The 22,052-nt window shown below is 40.1% G+C and overlaps 1 protein-coding gene across 4 annotated transcripts; it reads right to left on the bottom strand.

Annotated features, from left to right (window-relative positions):
• Positions 1-1,539: 1,539 nt before the first annotated feature.
• On the bottom strand, positions 1,540-20,420 carry LOC308534295 (dimethylaniline monooxygenase [N-oxide-forming] 2). 4 transcript variants are annotated; one of them, XM_081112742.1, is made up of 9 exons: positions 20,277-20,420; positions 19,782-19,919; positions 12,294-12,482; positions 9,669-9,831; positions 9,030-9,172; positions 6,401-6,600; positions 4,554-4,909; positions 4,013-4,085; positions 1,540-2,816 (listed from the first exon to the last, which is right to left on the bottom strand). In XM_081112742.1, the coding sequence occupies exons 1-9, from the start codon at positions 20,325-20,327 to the stop codon at positions 2,480-2,482; spliced, it is 1,650 nt and encodes a 549-aa protein (XP_080968868.1). In that variant the 5' UTR covers positions 20,328-20,420; the 3' UTR covers positions 1,540-2,479. The 4 variants fall into 4 exon arrangements, with proteins under 4 accessions (XP_080968868.1, XP_080968870.1, XP_080968871.1 ...); XM_081112744.1 differs by having other exon boundaries at positions 19,782-19,945; positions 20,277-20,337; XM_081112745.1 differs by having other exon boundaries at positions 19,782-19,945; positions 20,289-20,336.
• Positions 20,421-22,052: the final 1,632 nt, after the last annotated feature.

The following is a 22,052-nucleotide window of genomic DNA, read 5'->3' as shown; positions in this document are numbered from 1 at the left end:
CTAATTCAGCTGGTTTGAATTACTGTTACATTTAAATCCAGGAACCTGCCCTTCTGTAAGCTCCCTGGGCTGTTCTAATGCAGGTAGTTTATGGATCATAGTTTGGAACAAGCTATCCCAGACTGTTTGTTTGGGATAGTTTCACGTTTCAGGATGTATGGAGGCAAAATAAGAGATTGGATGAGTCTTCTTAGTCAATCTCAGACTCTGGAAATGAACTGTTTATTGTTTTAAAAAGGTAACAATATTTGGAAAGATTTCAAGAGATCATCCTCTTTCTAAAATTTTCAAGGATATAAATTTAATAACAATTCTGTCCCTAATGGAGCTGTTTTCCTTCATTGATTCAGCATTAATCTGGCCATTGTTTCTCAATCTCTTCCACTAGAAGAAGGATGGTATCCATAGTTATTGGGTACTGGTAATGATGAATGAGGCTATGACAATTAGGATAATGTTTGGCACATCACAAAACAGGGATTGGCGAACGTTTTCTGCAAAGGGTCAGATAGTAAATATTTTAGGCTTTATGTGCCATACTTTTCCTATTGCAACTACTCAACTCTGCCATTATAGCTTGAAAGCAGCCACAGATAATAAATGAATAGCTGTGGCTGTGCTCCAATAACACTTTATATACAGAAATAGGGGGTAGGCTGGATTTACTACTCTTGCAAGAAAGGGTTGATACATTATTATTATTATTATTAATATAATGGCTTGCAAATAATCTTTAAGAATTAGTAAAGGAATCAGTTTTTCATCAAGAACTAAGTATATACACTATCTGCAATTTTTTCCCCCCAAACAACTTGCATTTAAATGCTGATATTTCAATGGACTTTAAGGAAGAGATTGCCAGTGCATTGTTCTAGGCTTTTGGCAGAGAAATGCAGGCAAAGTGAAGAACAATGTCAGCAGAAGCTTTGAAGGAGTAAGAGTGGAAATTTGCCTAAATCCTTTAACCTCTGACCTTTTACCTCTTTTTGAAGGCTTTGGTCTGGGCCTATGGCAGAGTTTATCTCCCAAAGCTCAGTGGGTGTGCAGTGCATGTTTCATAACCAGATGTTTATTGCTCAATGTCTATTGACATTGAATTGCTTGGGTCTTTTTTGGACTTCAGTTTCAAGAAAATGTTTGTCTTTCCTGACAAACTGGTATGCTTCCTTTGATCAGATGACAAATATTACATATGATTTAGCTTTTTGCCTAGGTTATCTGTAAGGTTAGAACTAAATACAAGACTCAGTTTTCATAATGCTTTTCATCTACTTGGGAAATATACTTTTCCTCCTTGATGATTGTTTTTCCAAAATGTCAATGATGATCTTAAATGTTATTGTATAGGTACCTTTCACTGTAAAATTACTTCAGTGCTTCTTAGGTTTAGCTGAATTATAAACCAAATATAATCGGATTATATTTACAAGGAGTGCTGTCCTCCAAAAATATATATATATATATATATATATATATATATATATATATAATCGTAAATAATATACACTGCTCAGTACTTTATCAATACTAGGGATTTTTGTAATTAAGTATATTATAGGGAAAGGTTATGTCTTTAGTTCTGAGGTCAAGCAAATCTGGGTTCTAATCCCAGCTTCATCGTAAGACCATCTGTATGGTCTTGTGCATGTCACTCAATTGGTATGAATCTCAATTTCGTATCTGCTAACTCGGTCGGTATAAGAGCTGCACCCATCTCCCGGAATTGTTGTGAGAATTAAATGATATAATACACATTATGTGCACAGAGCACAATGTCTAGTCTATAAGTACTAAGTATATAGTACATAACTATCATGGGATGTTTATTTTTATTTTACAGCAGTTTTTCTGTCAACATATAAGAAAAATATAAAAAATATAAGAAAATACAAGAATTATAAGAAATGCTTGGCTTTCGATATGAGACTCTTAGAGCTGCCTGAGTATTGCCATGGCTTTAAAGTCTATTTTCATTTTTTTCTCCAGTATTTTTGAGTGATTTCCCACCAAGCAAATGGAGTGTGACCTAATGTCTGAGAACTTTGTCACCAAATAGTCTGGATAGAAAGACTGTTCAGAACATCATACAGGCATTGAAATATGTACCTGTAACTTAAAATTTCCAGTGATTTAAACAGTGGGGCCTGCTCTTCATTCTGTGTAATTCTGCTGTTTTCTGCACAGCTGGCCTATATCAGGGCTGGCGACACTATTTAGCCCGTATTATTTGATTGTCCTTTTTGGAGAGTCTAGATAACTTGAGGGAAGAGTGAAACGGCAAAGACATTACATGGCACTATTTTAGTTTCATACATAGTCCTAATCCTGCTAATTCTCCACAGTTACGTCTCTTACTCCTTCCCTCTCAACTCTAAACTTTAGAATATATATTTAATATTTTTTCTTCCTGTCTTTTTTTTTTCTTTAACTGGTACTGACTGATAATAAAGCCAAAAGCTGATGGATTAGTACCCTGAAGTTAGAAAAAAAAGGCCAAAGCAACAGCAAGAAGCCCCAGGATTTTCAGCAGGAGGGAAACTGGGAAGTGAGAAGCAGGCTCTAGAGTGCGCGTCTTTAGAGGCCTCAGCATCCTCTGTGTCTGGGAGAGGATGGCACTCTTGGCTCCTTCCCATCGTCCAGGCCCCACCAAGCGATACTGATAGGAGTTGCAGGGTCCAAAATAGAGTTTCACAGCCAGTTTAGGATCTTTGAACAGGAGAGAGAGGAGGTCTGGCTTCGCACCTATCTCCTCGGCGAGCTCATCCAAGTAATCGATGTAATTGGTCTGCAGAATCTGGCTCTGGCTCTCTCCAAACCTGAATGAAGAAAGTGAGAAGGGCGGATTCACAAGATGTTCAAAGTTATATAAGAACAAAAGGCATTCAATAGCTATTGACAGGGTGAAGGAATGAGTGAACAAATAAATGGAAAGTGTTGGTTTATCCCATCAGGAGGCCTGTATTTCAGATTGACTATAGACTAAAATAAAGAGCCTATATTTCAGATTGACCGTAGGCTGTAAAATACATGGGACTTCGAGGAATTGACAACATTTATAATCATGATGATTATTTGGTATTTACTAAGCAAAGTACCAACTAGTCAGGATTGTTGTCAAGACTGATGAGGTAACACAGATGAAAGCCTAGCCCAGTGCAAGCACAGAGGAGACACTAATATTTGCTTGTAAAATTACTAGTAGAGTCCCTGGCACTCTGGCTGGCATATGATGCTCAGTAAGTGCTAGATGAATGAGCATTTGGACATGAGATAACCCCTTCATGTCATATAAGGCTCCAAGTCAACTTTCCAAGGGGACTTAACCCACTTGAACCTCCTTTCACTTCAGTCACAAAGTAGTAATCCTCAAACCTTCATTTCACACATGTATGTGTCTATCATTTTACTTTTTATCCAATCACAGAAATCCCCCCCTTTACTTTCTCCCACCTCCTTAATCTATCACCAATAGATTTCATGTAACTCACATGCATTTTTTATTGTCTCCTCTTTTGATTGTAATGTATAAAATAAGGTACAAAACTGCCATTCTCCCAAGCAGTATCTCAGTCTGTTGAGATTCTGCTTCCTGGCAGTTGTCAATAGATTAGCTCAAATAAACTCACAAAAATTCTTTAAAGGTTTGAATGTTTCTTACATTAACACCATTCCCTCTCTAAACACAGAGTGTGAGTGGCCTGAGAAGACATGGAATTTAATATGCGCATCATACAAAACAAATGAAATTCAGTCAAGGGAAAATGTTCTGATTTGGTAAAATTCCTGTCTTTAAGTAGTTAGTTGTTCAGCTACTATAGATAAGAATCACCTAGGAAGAACTCAAAAACACAAACATCCAGTCTCATCCAGAGATTCCGATTCAGTTGGTCTGGGCTGTGGCCTTAGAATTTGCATTTTTAACGAACAGCTAGTTAGTTCTCACAGGTGGGTAGAGTACTCACTGTGCTTTGAGGAACACTGTTCTAGGTAAAGATTATAAAAACATTCTTACAGCTCAATTCTGTTTTTGTTCCTCTTGATAATGTCTTCCATCATAGCCTTCTCTGAGGGCAAGGTACACAAGCCTAGAATACAAAAGGCTGGTTTAAGTAGTAGATTGGTTTGGAGGTTCTAGCAGGGGAGCTCAGCTACTCCTATACCCTTGACCGAAGACCAGTCCTCTCCTTTTGGGGGAAGGTCGTCCTCTTTGACCCAGCACGCAGCTTCATAGGGACGCACATACATCAGTGAGGGAGGAGGGGGACACCCTCCTAGCCAGCCAGATCAGCGGAATTAACCCTGGCGATCAATGGGGTGACAGATGTCGTAGCCAGATCACCCTCACATCCAAAATTCACAGAACTTTCTAATATATTAAAGGAATGATTACAGATGTTTATTATTATATCTTTGTATTTGTTATTTTATGACGTCTCCACAAACTTTTTAGGATGTAAATTTTAAGAGAGCAGCCAAGATTGGCGATGATCTTGTCTAAACTCATTATTGAGCAGACTCTACCAGGTGTGAGACCTTAGCCTTTGAAAACTTACCTTTGAAAACTCTCGTCACCCAACGAGCTTGAAGTTCGACAGTTGGGAAAATGGAACCTAGGGGCTGGATGAGACCAATGCAGGCAAGGGTTGCCTTCTCCAGGTGAGGAGGAAACATGTATTTATATAGCGAGACCATATTATCCTCTACTTTCACAAGTGAGTCTTCCAGGAAGGGAAAAGAGAATGCATATCCTGTTGCAAAGACAATGACATCAATGTCCTCTTCCACTGTCCCATCCTCAAAGATGGCAGAAGTTTCCGTGAGCTCTGTCACTCTTGATTTCACCTTGATGGCTCCATAGAGTATACGACTTGGAAGGTCATCATTTAGTACAGATTCTTTCATCAGGTATCTGAAACACACAGAAGAAAACACTCAGAAGGAGCATTTAATGAGGAGTCTTGAACTGTCGTGATATTTTGTGGGTTTGGCTCTGAAAATAAAGAGGTTTCTCAAATATCCATAAAACTTTCTAACTTGATTAGTTGGCTTCACCCCAAATTTACTGACTTTATTTTCATGTCACAAATCTCTCCCTTAACACAGGGGAAACATATGGGTGATAGGGGTAAAAGATATTTCAAAAAATGAAAGCATCCCAAGGGCTTATACAAAATGCAGGTGCCTATGGTCATTTGCTGAGTATTCTAGTGGTTATTAGCCCATGGATGTTTCTAACATTCTTTTTTGAAAAAATATATTTTTATTGATTTCAGAGCGGCAGGGAGAGGGATAGAGATAGAAACATTAATGATGAGAGAGAATCATTGATCAGCTGCCTCCTGCATGCCCCCAATTGGGGATCAAGCCCACAACCCAGGCATGTGCCCTTGGCCAGAATTGAATCTGGGACCTTTCAGTCCACAGGCCAACTCTCCACTGAGCCAAAACCGGCTAGGGCTCTAACATTCTTTTATGTTATCTACCTTTAATTATCTTACCATTTAATCTCTATCTGATCATAAGTAAAAAGGGAAAACATATTAAATTCCCATTAGTTTTAAAAATTAGTAAGGAATCATGAGAGGAAAAAAAGTGAAAAATAAAAAATTAGTAAGGAATCAGTATGAAAATTAATGCGTAGAATTATATTGGGGATAGTTGCTAATCTCAACTATTCATGAAATCTCCATATGTGATAGCATGGGCAGTGAAGCAAAGTCTGCTTATATTTCTTAAATTCTCTTTCTTGTAGGTTTAAGGCAATACATGCTACAGATCTCAGATCGCAGCATACAGCAGTCACATGGCATTTGTTGAAAGAGTCTAAAGCTCTTCTGTGTTGCCTTTTAAGGGGAGGAGCCTGCTATCAACTAAAGAAACATAAACATCTATAATGTTTGCTTGAGTTTTTAAGTTCGGTGATGTATAACTTTGAGATGAACAGAGATTTTTTTTTTTTTTTGCAAAGAGACAGTGATTATGTTCTCAAAGCTCCCCATGGGAAGAACCCCCATGATACACAGAGTTAGCAGAACATAAATCATCGAATGGAGACTCTGATACACGTTTCCTACCACAACCCTCTGAAAAGAAGGTCACAATCTCATTAAGCAGCCTTTCTGATGTTGGACAGCTCTGGGTAATAGAAAGTTCTTTCCATGACCTACTTTTGCTTTTTTGGAGCAGCTCATACCATTTCTACTTGATCTTCTTAAGTATTCACTTTTAAAATGCATACAGAACAACTTTTGGAATTCAAACTCCAAAACCTATAGCATACCCATACTGTTGGGTTGTAGCTTGAGCTACCATGTTAGCAATTTGGCTCTTTGTGAAGAGAGGCACCTCTAACAATCTTGCTTACCAGTGAGTATACCATAAAAAAGCAAAATAACTCTACTTGTTTTGAGGCTCAAGTCCATAATTTTCATGGTGGAACCACTGATTCATCTGCCGTTCCAACATCCATTTTTGAACTGCTCGTGGCAGGACATTTCGGAGCATGGAGCGAAACCGGGTGTGGAACACCATGTCCCAGGGATAGCCACAGTCAGAGATACGGCTGAGGACCCAGGAACCTTGCCTGGTGCTGATAAACACCTGGCAAGCGAAAAGAAAGACCGTTTATGTTAGGGCATTGTCCCTTTTGGGAGGAATCTGCTATGTCGGTGATATATCACATGTATGGCCCCTGAATTTCCTGCAATGCTTTATCTTAAAGATGATTGACTTCCAAGTGAAGTACCATTTTGTTTTCACTGCTCTGTGGCAACTTTGTCATAGAAGAAGTACTTAGTGGTGTTCACATTGATAGAGGAAGACTACAACAGTCTTGAGAACTTTCCTGAAAACATGAGAAAATCTTTGGGCTAATACCAATCATAAAATCCACAGGTCTTTACCGTGTTTACAGTTGTGGTTTGGTGCTCCTTCCCTCTTCTCACCTTCCCACCTGCCCACATTTCTTTTGTAGTAAAGGAAAGTAATTAAAATCCTAGGAAAGGTACCAAGACAATATTTATCAAGGGTACCAATGACTATATAGGCAAACATGCATAGATCTGTACTTCTCTAGGGTGGGAATACCAAGGGGTGTCAGCTTCCTCCCACACTTAAAAGAACAGTTATGTATTTTTAAGTGTTAAAATCTGAATTATATTGTGATTTCCATTCTTTTGAAATACACATCTGAGTCTTCTTTCTGGTATGTTCTTTACCTTGCTTACTCAGATTTCTCTCATTTTGAAATTATACACACACACACACACACACACACACACACACACACACACACATTTCCAGATAGGTGGTTTACCTTGCTTACTGTTACCCCACCCCCCCATTGCCCAAATGCATATTTGAATTGCTTTCAAAATTTTACCTGACATTCTATGAATTCTGAGGTATAAGGTGGTCCCAGATAAACAGTTAACTATGATTCATGTGTAAGAAAACCAGTTCACTTAAGTGTTTATGATCATTGACTCCAGATCCAGGACTCTGCATCTAGACTCCCTAGGTTTGAATCCCAGCCCCACCACGAACAGGCTGTGTTGCCTTGGGCAAGTTATTTCAACCTCTCCGTGCCTCAGTTTTTCTTTCTGTAAAATGGGGATATTAATAGTACCTGCCTCATGGGATTATTATGCAGGTTAAATCAGGTGGTATAAATAAAGTACTTAAACTATTGTCTGCTAGCTATTATTACTTTGCAAATTTAGGCTGGAGGAGAGGAGTTCCGTGTAGTGCCACATGTCTGGAGTAAACAAGAATTTGGAGACCAATTTTGCTGGGAAGGACCTCAACTCCTTAGCTTGTGAAATATTTCCATGAGTGTCTTTTCCCAATACTTACTGTCTCCCCTTCTTCCTTGGCACTGACTGGATAGGTGACTTTTACAGGTTCCAGTGTAAACCCTTCATTAATCTGGGGATACACCATGCTTGTTTATCATGTTTGCTACCTGGCATCTCAAGCCCTGAAAGTATGATACTCAGAACAGGACAGTTTTGCTGGTTGTGGACATAGGTATGTAAGTCCTGTGTAGCCGGAAGAAGCCAAGCTGAGGAGGCTAGTGGACAAGTGATAGGGCTCCTGGGCCCAGGCCCTGTTGGGAGGGAATGCTTTGGGGAGAGGAACCCTAGCTATTTTCCCATCTTTGCCTAGGACTGTCCTACTGGAAGGGATTTATTTTCTGTTATTCCCAATCATCGATGTCAGCATTATCTACATCTTGTAATGTTTGACTCCTTCACAGCTCAGTTGTGTCATTCCTGAGCAGGTACAAAGATAAAAGTGGTTGGAAGGGCTCAGTGTGCACCTTACATGTCTATGATCTTGGTTAGGAGTCTTACTGACTATTTAATCTTTTTTTTTTCATAATCTTTGGATAACTGAGGATTATTTACATTTCAAATATAATTCAAATGTACACTAAATTTCTAAATGCCCCCGCCCCATATATGAACAGGTCAGCTTTTCACTAAGGCCCCTGGGTGGAAACAAGGCTTATTAGGCTGAAAGTCATCTGGTCAAAACTTCCCATTTACAAAATGAGAGAACTGTAGCCAGAGAAGTGACTCAGCCGAGGTTACACAGCTGATAGTGGCAGAGCTGGGAGGTAAACTGTGGCTTCACAGACATACAGATTTTCTGATGCCACATGAATCAATGGAGAAACCACCCAACCAGTTAAGGAGTAATGGAGCCTTGATTACATGGCTCAGATTTTCCAATGTGCCCCCTCCTCTTTCCTTTCCTCTCCTCTCCTCTCCTCTCCTCTCCTCTCCTCTCCTCTCCTCTCCTCTCCTCTCCTCTCCTCTCCTCTCCTCTCCTCTCCTCTCCTCTCCTCCCCTCCCCTCCCCTCCCCTCCCCTCCCCTCCCCTCCCCTCCCCTCCCCTCCCCTCCTCTCCCCTCTCCCCTCTCCCCTCTCCCCTCTCCCCTCTCCCCTCTCCTCCCCTCCCCTCTCCCCTCCCCTCCCCTCCCCTCCCCTCCCCTCCAAGGTAAAAGGTAAGCAGAGAGCTTTGCACCTGAGAAGCCTTCTTGCTCAGCTCAACGGCAATATCTGAGGCTGAGTTTCCTATTCCAATCACCAGGACTTGCTTCCCCTCAAATCCGTCTGGGTTCTTGTATTGGCGGCTGTGAAAATACTGGCCTTTGAACCTCTCTATACCTACAGGAGGAAAAAGAGAGAAGCCTGTCAACTATGTCAAATTAATTTCAAGAAAACTGCATTGTCAACTTTTCCTTCCTGGGGTTAATCATTTCTTTTGCCTCTTTCTCTCTTAGGGGAGTTATAATAGCAAGGCCAATTGATAAACTCAAAGTATAAAGCATATAAGAAATGTTAGGTTAAGCATATGGTCCAGGACCAAAATTTCCAGGAACTTTCCCCACTAACTCTGTCCATGGGCATGGTTCTGCAGAAAAGGCTCCAGGGACAGAACAAAGTCACAGCTGTTTAGCAGGATAGACAAAGGCCAAAGCAGGCACATGGCTAAATGGGCCTCCCCAACACGGAGGCAATGTGGATATGAATTCTCTGACATCTTGACTTTGGAGGAGGTTAGCTGGATTCCTGTGTAACAGAAACACAGATGATCATTCCAAACTGCATAGAAAGTATCTGGACACCTGCTCTGAAAAGCTGCGCATCCCCTAGGCCTCACCTGGAAATGACTCCAGTGGGATGCGAGGGAGGATGTGATGGCCACTGCAAACCATAATTGCATCGAAGATGGCACTTTGCTCCTTGCCTTTGCTCTCGGTGACAACCTCCCATTGGCCAGAGGATGAGAAATCCGGGCATCTTTTCACGCTGAGGACAGTTGTCTTAAATGAACATAGAAAGGCATCATTGAGAATTAATCTGGCATATAGGGGCCTTGTCCAGTGCCCTGAGGAGTGGGGATGAGCGGAATGCAATGTTTGATACAATTTAGGTTCCATTTGAATCCATTTCAAGCCAGTTAAGGCAAAGACTGCTAAGCTCAGCCTTCTCATTCTTCTTTGGCAGGGAGATACCAACTAAGGACATGCTGCTTTGCTCGAGAGGCCCCACTCAGCTGACTGAATGAGAACTGGAGTGAGATGCAGGCGTGGCTGGTAAGCTCTGGGCAAAATCCATGTTTATCATTCAAGTGATCACATAATATTTATCAAGAACCTTTCATGTGTCCACTTCTGTGCAGACACTGTGCTAGAGAAAATGTTTCATGGGAAGTGATTTGCATAGTGGCTGGCATATTGTCAGCACTCTGTGAATAGTATATTTTATATTTTTAGAACAGGGACAATCATGATAGCAATGCTGTTCATGATCTCATTTGGATGAAATCATTTATTGGTTCATTGATTTTTTAAAATGTAGCTTACTGTCTGGAGGTCTGTGAGTTTTTAAAAGTGCTTATGAAGGTCGTATGTCTGATGTATTTAAGAACAATGTCAAATGGAAGCAAAGCTTTTCTCACTTTCAGAGGAGTGGCATACTTCTCTTGTTTGCAAGTATTTGAGTCTCTTATGCATGCTTTTCACATTTTCAGATATTTTTCAAAATGTAACATTGCTAATTTTTGAGACTTCAAATTTTAAAAATGTATATGGAATATTAGTATAAAACTTACAAAAGTACTATAAAACGTCTGGGCATTTTCAGCAGAGAGTAAAGATTTCAGATTTGTAGTCCAGAGTAGTATACTAGCTAAAGTCCTGTGGGTTCTTGCTATTCAAAATGCGGTTTGAGGACCAACACCTTCAGTATCACTCGGAAGGTGATTAGACATGCAACAGAGTCATTTACATTTTGATTTGAGCCCTAACATCTTAGGGCTTATACCAACTCAGAGACCAATACACGGAAATGCATTTTCCTAACTCCTCTCCAGCCTCCAGAAAACAAGTGCAGTGGTGACACAGTGAACAAGAAAACTAGTTTCCTTGCAACTCTAACATGATCTTTAAAAGAATAGAGACTATTGTTCTGGCCGGTGGGTGTGTTCAGTGGTTAGAGTGTTGGTTGGCCCACACACCAAAGGGTCATGGATTTGATTCTCGGTCAAGGGCATGTACTTGGGTTAGAGGTTTCATCCCCACCCCCAGTTGGGGGTGAGTGCAGGAGGCAATTGATGAATGTGTCTCTCTTACATCGATGCTTCTCTCTCTCTCTCTCTCTCTCTCTCTCTCTCTCTCTCTCTCTCACTTTCTCTCTCTCCCTCCCTCCCTCCCTCCCTCCCTCTCCCCCTCCTTCTCCTCCTCCTCCTCCTCTTCTCTAAAAATCAATGGAAAAAAAAATAGCCTCAGGTGAGGATTAACAACAACAAAAAGAGAATATAAATTACATGTTATGAAAGGGTAATACATCTATTAAATAAATTGGTAGCTAAGTAGACAAAGATCTATAAAAACTTCTGATATAAAGGATCTGTCATTTATAGGATGGATCTACCAGGAATTTGGGAAAAACTACATTAGATGGGACTGGATATTTAAAAAAAATATATTTTTATTAATTTCAGAGAGGAAGGGAGAGGAAGAGAGAGAAACATCAATGATGAGAGAGAAGCATTGATTGGCTACCTCCTACATGCCCACACTGGGGATTGAGCCCGCAATCCAGGCATGTGCCTTGACTGGGAATTGAACCGTGAACTCCTAGTTCATAGATCAGCATTCAACCACTGAGCCACACCGGCCTGGCATGGACATTTTAATAGTGCTTACAAATACAGATTTTCACCAAAGTCAACTATTATAAATTAATATAATACAAACCTGAAGCAAAGCTAAAATTACTGAGAAACTGAGATGTGTTTAAAAAAATCCTAAGCTCCATTAGGAGTTATGTATTTAGAGATGTAATTTAAACTTTATTTCCTAGGCACAGTTAGTAGTTCTCAGAGTGTTGGTTATTGATAAAAATTCAGCATGTTAAGTGAGATATTGGTGTTTTTATTGTTGATTATTTGTTTTTTTTTCCATTTTTTTTAAAGGGAAATGAGGATAGGATTCTTCAGTGGTTACAAATATTAGTTTAAATGCAGTTTCCCTATTATTATCATCATCATTCAAACCTTTACTTTTAACAGATGATTTTCCTCTTCTGTTAATGTGTACAATTTATAGCATCAGGGTAATGACATTCTTTTTGGGTTTTCTATTATGCTCTCATCTTTCAGAAATAATTGGATTGCAATACTTTGTTTTATCCACTATCTCTTTCATTATCAGAGTAACTTCTCTATTTAAATGTGATGTGAACTAATGTAGAGAAAACAATTCCCCCCAAAATACAATACCTGGAACTGAATATATTTTAGAAGATCAAACTTTTTGGCAAAGATTCTGAAATACTCCAGGAGCTTAGAATTGTGCAGGAAGTTTGGGAAATCTTCAGGCATTGGAAAGTCACTGAAACAGGACATTTCTTTGCTGGTGTTGGTGATGACAGATTGGTAGATACTCGCTCGGCCATCTTCCACATTTTCCTAAAAGATCAAATAAAAATGATAATCATGCATTTAAAAATTCCCTTGTTTTCCTATTCTTCTTCCAAATCTGACCCCTGGGTGATGTGATCCCTTTGGGTGCAGTCTACATGTCCATCATCCTGTGTGGTAGGCCCCAGGTGGCGCCTTTCAGTGTGTGGCTCACTGGAGGGGCTACTGCCATTTGGTGGGCTTGGGAGTGGGAACCATCCTTCTTTGGTCATATTTAGCACCCCAGGTCTCTACCTTTTTAATGTCAGCTATTGTGACAACCAACCCTTTCTGAAATTTCCCCTGGGGAGGCTATACACCATCCACCTCTTTAAGAACCAATAAATTGTGAAACATTGGTCAGAGAACATAATAGTACTCATTCAATTAAAATGAATACCCTCAGCTGCTAAAATTGGGGGTATTAGCTGTTCAATGACTGTGTCTGTTGTTATTGAGGAAGCTATAAGCATCAACAAAACCATCAGTTTCAGCTCACTTCTCATTGCATTATAAGCAAGGTACCTAGCATAGCTGCTCTAACATATTGACACAGGCGCACTCACTATCACACCTGAGTTTTCTGACATTTTCTGTACAAGAAGTTGTACTTGATTTTGTCAGACAAACTCAAAAGAAGTCTGGAGGCTTTGCTAGAAATACATGATAAAGATTTTTCAAGGGTCTTAGAGTTTGCAAATCGGAAACACAACTAGGTAATGCCCAGAGTGTTCCAAAGAAGAAAGAAAAGCTATGAGTTCTTAGAGTAAAAAGTACATTCTTGGGAAGAATCAGTCTTGCATTCTTAGCCTCTGGATTGATCCAAGATGGTAATTCTCTCGAAGACCAGTGCTCTGGATAATGGATGTCAGGTGGTCTGGATACATGAACATTTTTTCCTTAGTCCTTTAGGGGGTAACCAGAGGGTTGTCTAGAGGTTTAATGTTTAACCAGGCATTGACGCAGGACTGGGAAGTTAAAAGTTTAAGTTCCCAGGCTAGTTAAACAAGAACAGAATTGTTTCCTCATTCCTCAACCTACTTGATTTTGGTAATTTAGCAACTTGACTGTAATGACTCCACGTAATTTCTTCATGCTATTCTTCACTTTCAAAGAGTTAAGAAAAAGTAAACTGTGGGATCTCAACTCTTTTATACATGACAGAAGGAGCCTGCTCTTTATATGTATTGTGCTTCACAGGGATTATTAGTTTCAACATGAGACACCAAAGCTAAAACTATATTTGCTCTCAGATCATGTCATTTAAGAGCAGTATGTAGAATCCTTGCTAAATGTGGGTCTAAGTTTGTAAAGATCCTCTTGCCTCACACATTCCTTATCTCTCTTTCTTTTCCATCCATTTATCCATCCATCCATCCATCCATCCATCCATCCATCCATCTATCCATCTATCCATCTATCCATCCATCCATCCATCCATCCATCCATCCACCTACCCACTCAGGCCAACTCAAGCTAGGAGTCAAATGCCTTTTATAATGAGCAATGTGTTTATATTTTCTAGATATTATTATTATTTTAAAAATATATTTCAGAGAGAAAGGTAGAGGAGAGAGAGATAGAAACATCAATGATGAGACAGAATCATTGATCGGCTGCCTCCTGCATGCCCTACCCTAGGGATTGTGCCCTGACCAGTAATCGAGCTGTGACCTCCTGGTTCATAGGTCCCATGCTCAACCACTGAGCCACACCAATTTGGCTCTAGATTAATTTTGCCAAAAAGTTTGATCTTCTAAAATACATTCAGTTCCAGAATCAAGGCTCAGATTATAACTTTTTTTAAAAAAATATATTTTATTGATTTTTCACAGAGAGGAAGGGAGAGAGATAGAGAGAGTTAGAAACATCGATGAGAGAGAAACATCGATCAGCTGCCTCTTGCACATCCCCCACTGGGGATGTGCCCGCAACCCAGGTACATGCCCTTGACCAGAATCGAACCCGGGACCTCTCAGTCCGCAGGCTGACGCTCTATCCACTGAGCCAAACCCGTTTCGGCAGATTATAACTTTGTTGCAGTTTCAAGTGGTTGGTAAAAACTAGCCTGATGAGGGTATGCCAGTTTTCTAGATGATTAGGGGTTTGGTATGATGTTATTGTAAACTGTACGTAAGTATTAGAATGTGAAGGGAGTTTGTATTAAAATATGAAATAGTTTCTGTTTCATATACAAAGATTTAATAATCTGAACTGGATGAATGATAAATCAGAATCTGGACCTCCACAGAGAATTCTTCGCCCAGAAAAAGCCCGTCTAGAGTCTTTTAAAAACCTCTGGCTATTTCTATTTTTGACCACTGGCTTCAAATGGCATAATCCTGGAGTCAAACTGATTGTGTAAAATATTTCTGGAAGGCTCAGCATGATTTAACACAATATTCTTGGCAAGACTGAATATCTGAGTTTCTTATCCAACCGAGTTCTCAAAATCAGAAATATTTCATAAAGCAAAAATAAAAATGTTTTCCCCTCAAGATCAGATAATTTTATAAGTAGTATAGAATAGAGTTAAACACAAAGGCTCTGGAGTTACACTGGGTTGATAACCTAATTCTGTGATCTTTAATGGCTTTTTAACTGTGAGCAAATTGCATAAGTCAGTTTCCTCATTTTCCCCCCTGTAAAATGGGATTCATTAATAATCCTGACATTACACAATTGTTATGAGGTTTTAAATGAGATTAGGGTGCTTAGCATGATGCCTGGTGCTAATGAGTGCTCAATGCATGTTTGCCTCTGTTGCTATTATTACAGCGCACTAGAGTTTTTACTACTAATCCAGTCAGGGTTTAAACTAAGGTGGACTATTATACTAGAGCCACCATTTTGGATTTTTTTAAGTGCCAATAAATTGGCTTTAAAATGTGATTGGCTTCTCTGTCAGGTCAATTTTAAGCGATGAGAAGAACCGATTCTGAAGTCTGGGCTCCTCCAATAATTTCAGAGCTGGGGCAAGGCTCTCCTTTGGAGGCTTTACTTTTGTAGTTTGTCAGGGAATTGATGATGACATCACAATTCTTTTTCAAATTGGTTTGGCATATTGGATCTTGAGGGAGTCACATTTTAAGACAGAAAGTGATTGTTAGGGTCACCAAAGAAGGAACACACGTGGCCAAAAGGGGTAAAGGATTATGAATTTATTAGGTCATCTGGATACCAGCTGGGCTGAGCCCCCAAATGGCACCAGCATCCAAAGACAGGGAGTCAGAGGTTTTTAAAGGACTGTAGGCAGGCTTTTTCTGGGTGGAGAATTCTCTGTGCAGGTCTGGATTCTGGGAAAGTCCGGAGGGGAGAGATAATGGTTTCATCAAGTGGAATGTCCGTTGTGAAGTGGCCTAAAGATCAGTTCCCAGGGGAGGGGGCATCGATTCAATTATTTGATCAGACCTAACAGTGATGTTTCAGGTTGCATCCATTTATACATCAATGTTTTCAATAAATACATTCAGTACTGTAAATGTGTTTTCTCTTCCTTATGATTTTCTTAATAACATTTGCTTTTCTCTAGTTTAGTTTATTGTAAGAATACAGTACACAATGCATACATATATAAAATATGTATTAATTGACTGTTTATGTTACTGGCAAAGCTTTCCGGTCAACAGTAGGCTATTAGAAAGAAAGTTTTGGGGGAGTAAAAACTTATATGTGAATTTTTGACTGCATGGGGATTGGTACTCCTCATCCTTATGCTGTATATGTAACTGGGAAATGATCATTATATCCAAATGTTAAAAAAAACACATGCACAAAAGTAATGTACTATATTGATAACTTCTTGTGAGCACAATTATTAGGAACAATAAAGGAGGCAGAGCAGGTTAATGGCTGAAGGATGATTATGCTTTCGTCTTTTAATACCTCAGTAAGATTACTAAGTGTGAGGGGGTCAGGAATCTTACAGACCTTCACTTTTGTTGTTTTCCCACCACCAGTGTTCTTCTGGGCAAGTTGCGTATCCTAAATCTCAGTTTCCTCTTTCCACGTGAAAATAATCATAATACCTACTTCCTAGAAGCAGTGTGAAGAAAAATGAGATGCTGCATGGGATGAGTGCTTCCCCTTGTTGGAAAAAGTGCTAGAAATATATCATTTACCCATCTTCTCCATGTTCCAAAGCTGCCACTAGGGGGTATTGAAGAACCTTTTAGAGCAGTGGTTCTCAACCTTCCTAATGCTGCAACCCTTTAATACAGTTCCTCATGTTGTGGTGACCCCCAATTTCATTGTGACAAATTGAACATAATTAAAGCATAGTGATTAATCATAAAAACAATATGTAATTATATGTGTTTTCCGATGGTCTTAGGCGACCCTTGTGAAAGGGTCATTAGACCCCCAAAGGGGTCGCGACCCACAGGTTGAGAACCGCTGTTTTAGAAGATTCAGCACCCTCTGAGCAGGGCATGGGACAAGGATTCTTTTTAAAAAATATGTTTTTATTGATTTCAGAGAGAGGAAGGGAGAGGGAGAGAGAGTTAGAAATAACAGTGTCAAGAGAGAATCAACTATTGGCTGCCTCCTGCACACCCCCTACTGAGGATGGAGTCTGCAACTGGGGCATATGCCCTGACTGGGAATCAAAGTGTGACTTCTTGGTTCATGGGTCAACACTTAACCCCTGAGCCACAATGACCTGGTGGGACAAGGATTCTTAAATTTTGTTTTAACTTGTCACCACTAAATGTGGTATGTAATTGTAGAAGGATTGTGTAAGTATGGAAATTAAAGAATAATCTGTTTACAAAACTGATTTTGGATGGAGGGAGTGTCTTGGAGTGGTGTGGAGGCCTCAGCCTCCTTTTTAGTACCTCCTCCCTTTGGCACTCCAGTCTCCTGGTAATCAAGAGCCTCACTGGCCTCACTGGCTTCTGAAATTTTGTCCATTGTATGTTTCACTCTGCAGAGAGATTCCTTGTCTTTTTTGGTTAGAGAAAATTGTTTACATTTCTATATTGAATATAGTTGTAAGCCAGGTTTGAAATGTGACGTTATTACAGCTCCCATGGATTTATGTATTTAACTATCTTATACCTAACTAGAGGCCTGGTGCATGAAATTCCTGCATGGGTAGGGTCCCTAGGCCTGGCTGGCGATCAGGGCCGATCTGTGGGGTGATCGGCGGGGTTATTGGGGGGCCCTCACTGGCACCCACCTTGGCTGGCCTGGGGCCTGCAGCCTGGGGGCAGCTCCTGCGTTGAGTGTCTGCCCCCTGATGGTCAGTGCATGTCATAGTGACTGGTCGTTCCACTGGTTGTTCTGCTGTTCAGTCGATTTGCATATTAGGCTTTTATTATATAGAAGACTTAATTAATTTACATTTTAGTCTAACTTTTTTAATTGATAGGAAGTTATCTCTACTACCAGAATAGGAGAGCAGGAGAAATATTTTGGGGCACCTTCCTAGAGTTCACCAAGTCATATTTTTTGACAGATCACTAAAAAAATCTCTCATTTTTCTGCTGCCAAACTAATGATAATTAAGTAAGGGACACTGACTCTTTGATTTTAAATCCCAAGTCAGGTAATAAAACAAAACAATGACAAATTTATTATTAAATAGAAATTTGTTATAATTTCGCATTCTTCCTTAGGGTAAAAAATCTACCTGGGGGGTAGAACCCCAAATGGAATCTCCATGTGAACTGAAAGTGGACAAAAATAGCACATCTTTGGTTAAAACAGGAATGTTCACCTGCTTAAGAAAAGCTACATTGATTTTAATGAGTAGATGCTCCTAAAAAATGAATGTGATTCAGCTGTTTTTCCAGTTTCCTCTCTGCAAAGTTACCTGTTCTGTAATAAGTATCAATTTTTCCATCTTAGTTCTGGCTGTGCTTGGATCACTGAATTGAACAGATTTAAAAAATTTAGCATTTGTGCAATATTTGCCAAACTTGTCTTCATTAGAGACTCTTTAGAGATTCATTAGAGACTCTTGTTAAGAATAGGGTCCTCCCCGCTCAGAAGATTTTGATTAAGGTAGTCTGGGCTGGTGTTCAAAATTTAGTATTTTAAGAAACCCCCAGGTATGTCCTATAGTCAGATCCCTTTGAGAAACCCAATGTGGAAAAAAATCCCCTTTGGCATAAAATTCAGTTTGAACTGGACGTCCAGTTTGCTGGACGTCCTCCTTAATCGGTCCATTTGCAGAAAGAGCACTTCAGATGGTCTCTGCTGATATGAAAGTCTGTTTTTCATGCTCTCAATCCGTTTGCTCATGTTTGGGATGTTCCCACCTATTTTAATCCCTCATTTTAATGTGCCTGATACATAATCCTCAGCTTGTCATTCCAGTTCTGAGCTGAGGTTTTGTTTGGGCAAGAGTGCAAATTAAGACATACGTATAAGTAGGGATTTAGCTGCGTAGGAGTCACGGAGACCCAGGTTTGAATGCCAGTTCCTCCAGCTATGTGACCGTGACCACATCATTTACCCTCTCTGTTTCTATTTGCTTGTCTATAAAATACATAGTTATGGTAGCTACATTTATTGTACTCTATTATAAGTTTTTGATATGAATGATCTCCCTTAATCTTTAAAATAGCACTGAGATAATTACATTTTTCTGTTAATATCTTTATTCTACAGCTGAGAAAACTAAGACACAGGATGTAAATAATTTGCCAAAGATCTCACACCTAGAAGGTGGTAAGCTAGTACTCATTCAAAAAAATTGGGGAGGAATAATTATAAATCTTTATGGCTCTCTATGTATTTTTCTAATTTTTATACAAATTCTGAAGGACAGCTAGCATTACCAATATTTATATTTGTCTAATAGCATGAATTGAATGAATAGAGTATATTAATAGTATAGTTAAAGAGTTTCCCAGCAGTAATACTAGAGTGTCATCAGTAAAGCTAAGCAAACAAGGTCTCTTTGTCAGAGAAAAGTAAAAATCATTAGTAATAAGAGCACACTTTATAAAAAAGCATTTGCTCAATGATTGGAATAGAAGTGGTATCTTGAAAAGAATTCCGGTCACTTCTTTTTTGTAAGTTCTCTAATACTAGCATATCACTTGGAGAAAGACCAAAATAGTGGGCTGCAAGATAGAGGCATAAGAAGAGATCCTTCACATGCCTGGTGTTGCCACGTATGTGTTAGAATAGTAATGACCTGGGAGAGATGCTAGCCTATTTCTTCAGCTCCTGTATAGCTGCATGAAGTAAATCTGATCAAAGTTGCTTAGGGAATCCCTCAATAAGGCTCATCAGTAGCTATGCTTCCCCCTGTAATAGCAGCACAACCTGTGCAAGAAACAAGAAGATCTCACTTACTTTGAACCTCCACAGTCCTCCAATATCTTCGGTCCTCTCAAAGCAGGTGGGCTCGAGTCCCTCATCCACACAGCACTTCAGAGAGATCAGTCCACTGACACCAGCTCCAATCACTGCCACCTTCTTTGCCATGGTCTCCTGTCACAGAGTTGGTCAGTCAGTGGCTTTCAGTGGGGCAAAGATAAGAGAGTCATAAGGTTGTGGTCAGGTAATGGGCTTTAAACGCTATCGTAGTGGTAATTTAATAACCAGCTGGAATGGAATAAAATGCCTCAGTAGTCAAATTCCAGAGTCTCATGGGCTTTATTGCAAGTCTTGTTTACAAGGTCTTGGTTCAACATTTAAAAGCAACCTACTTAACAAAACCAGGTGGTTCAATAACAAAGTTCTAGGGAAATGAGCCAGATCTGCAGTTCTGTTCACTGCAGTTGAGAGCCTTAGAGTTTAGAGCTGAGCGTTTCCTTGTCAGCTTCTCCCCCCAGCTGTTATCCTTACCTTTGTTGTTACCTTTTTGTCCTGTCTCTCACACACAATGGTTTGCATCATCGGTTGTGTGCTCCTAGGCAGTCAGAAGGGTTTTAAGAGTTGGAGGAGGCAGTGAGAAATGGGAGGAGCTTCTTACCCCAGCATTCTGCCAGTGGAAACTCCAAGGACTTTGTGAGTTATGAAATCAAGCAAGGAGCCCATATTTTGAGGTCCAGCTTAGTGGTAAAATGTCTTTATAGTACCAACACTATATAGACACTTGCAAACGTATCATACAGATAGATTAAAAACCATTTTTCTTTTTTTTTTAAATTAAATCTTTATTGTTCAGATTATTACATTTGTTCCTCTTCCCCCCCCCCCATAACTCCCCTCCTCCCAGTTCCCGCCCCACCCTCCGCCCTCACTCCCCACCCACTGTCCTCATCCATAGGTGCACGGTTTTTGTCCAGTCTCTTCCCGCATCTCCCACACCCCTTTCCCCCCCAAGAATAGTCAGTCCATTCCCTTTCTATGTCCCTGATTCTATTATGATCACCAGATTATTTATTCACTTGATTCTTAGATTCACTTGTTGATAGATGCATGTTTGTTGTTCATAATTTGTATCTTTACCTTTTTCTTCTTCCTCTTCTTAAAGGATACCTTTCAGCATTTCATATAATCCTGGTTTGGTGGTGATGAACTCCTTTAGCTTTTCCTTATCTGTGAAGCTCTTTATCTGACCTTCAATTCTGAATGATAGCTTTGCTGGATAAAGTAATCTTGGTTGTAGGTTCTTGGTATTCATCACTTTGAATATTTCTTGCCACTCCCTCCTGGCCTGCAAAGTTTCTGTTGAGAAATCAGCTGACAGTCGTATGGGTATTCCCTTGTAGGTAACTGAGTTTCTTTCTCTTGCTGCTTTTAAGATTCTCTCTTTGTCTTTTGCTCTTGGCATTTTAATGATGATGTGTCTTGGTGTGGTCCTCTTTGGATTCCTTTTGTTTGGGTTTCTCCGCGCTTCTTGGACCTGTAAGTCCATTTCTTTCACCAGGTGGGGGAAGTTTTCTGTCATTATTTCTTCAAATAGGTTTTCAATATCTTGCTCTCTCTCATCTTCTGGCACCCCTATAATTCTGATGTTGGTACGCTTGAAGCTGTCCCAGAGGCTCCTTACACTATCCTTGCATTTTTGGATTCTTTTTTCATTTTGCTTTTCTGGTTGGGTGTTTTTTGCTTCTTCGCATTTCAAATCATTGCCTTGATTCTTGCGCTCCTCTGGTCTGCTGTTGGGAGTCTGTATAATATTCGTTATTTCAGTCCGTGTATGCTTAATTTTTAGTTGGTTCCCCATCATAACATCGAGGGTCTCATTAGATTTCTTGAGGATCTCACTACATTTATCGACGGCTTCTAGACAGTTCTTAAGAGACCTTAAAAGTGTGGTTCTGAACTCAATATTCTCCATTGACAGTTTTGTCCTGTTTCTTTGTCTCCGCATTTTGTTATGCTTTCTTGGTGCACACCCTAGTGGTCTTTGTGCGCAGTCTTGTTGTAGTTAAGCCTTGATTGTTGTTGGCAATACCGAGGGTGATTTGACCTCCAGGCCAACTGGCTATGAGAGTCAGCTGTGTCTGCAGTGGGAGAGCTTCTGTGCTGGATCTCTAGGGCGGTGCTAATCTAGCGTTTGCCTGAGGCTATCCGGCAAATGGCTCTGGGCAGGGCTTGGGCAGGGCGGGTCCCCGGGGATCTACAGGGTGGCCAGAGTGAGCAGTTATGGCTGCTCTCAGTTCCGTCCCTAGG

Source organism: Myotis nattereri, assembly GCF_964212035.1.
Source record: "Myotis nattereri genome assembly, chromosome: 18".
Classification (NCBI taxonomy): domain Eukaryota; kingdom Metazoa; phylum Chordata; class Mammalia; order Chiroptera; family Vespertilionidae; genus Myotis; species Myotis nattereri.
The sequence above is the reverse complement of the archived record's forward strand: the minus strand, read 5'-3'. Positions and strand labels throughout refer to the sequence as shown.

What these genes read in the sequence shown, in the direction of transcription:
- LOC308534295 (XM_081112742.1), bottom strand. Translation starts at nt 20,327, where the DNA reads ATGATGCAAACCATTGTGTGTGAGAGACAGGACAAAAAGGTAACAACA. An exon ending in ACAAAAAGGTAACAACAAAG is followed by an intron (nt 19,920 to 20,276) that starts GTAAGGATAACA and finishes ACTCTGTGACAG; the next exon opens with GAGACCATGGCAAAGAAGGT. An exon ending in GAGGACTGTGGAGGTTCAAA is followed by an intron (nt 12,483 to 19,781) that starts GTAAGTGAGATC and finishes TTGATCTTTTAG; the next exon opens with GAAAATGTGGAAGATGGCCG.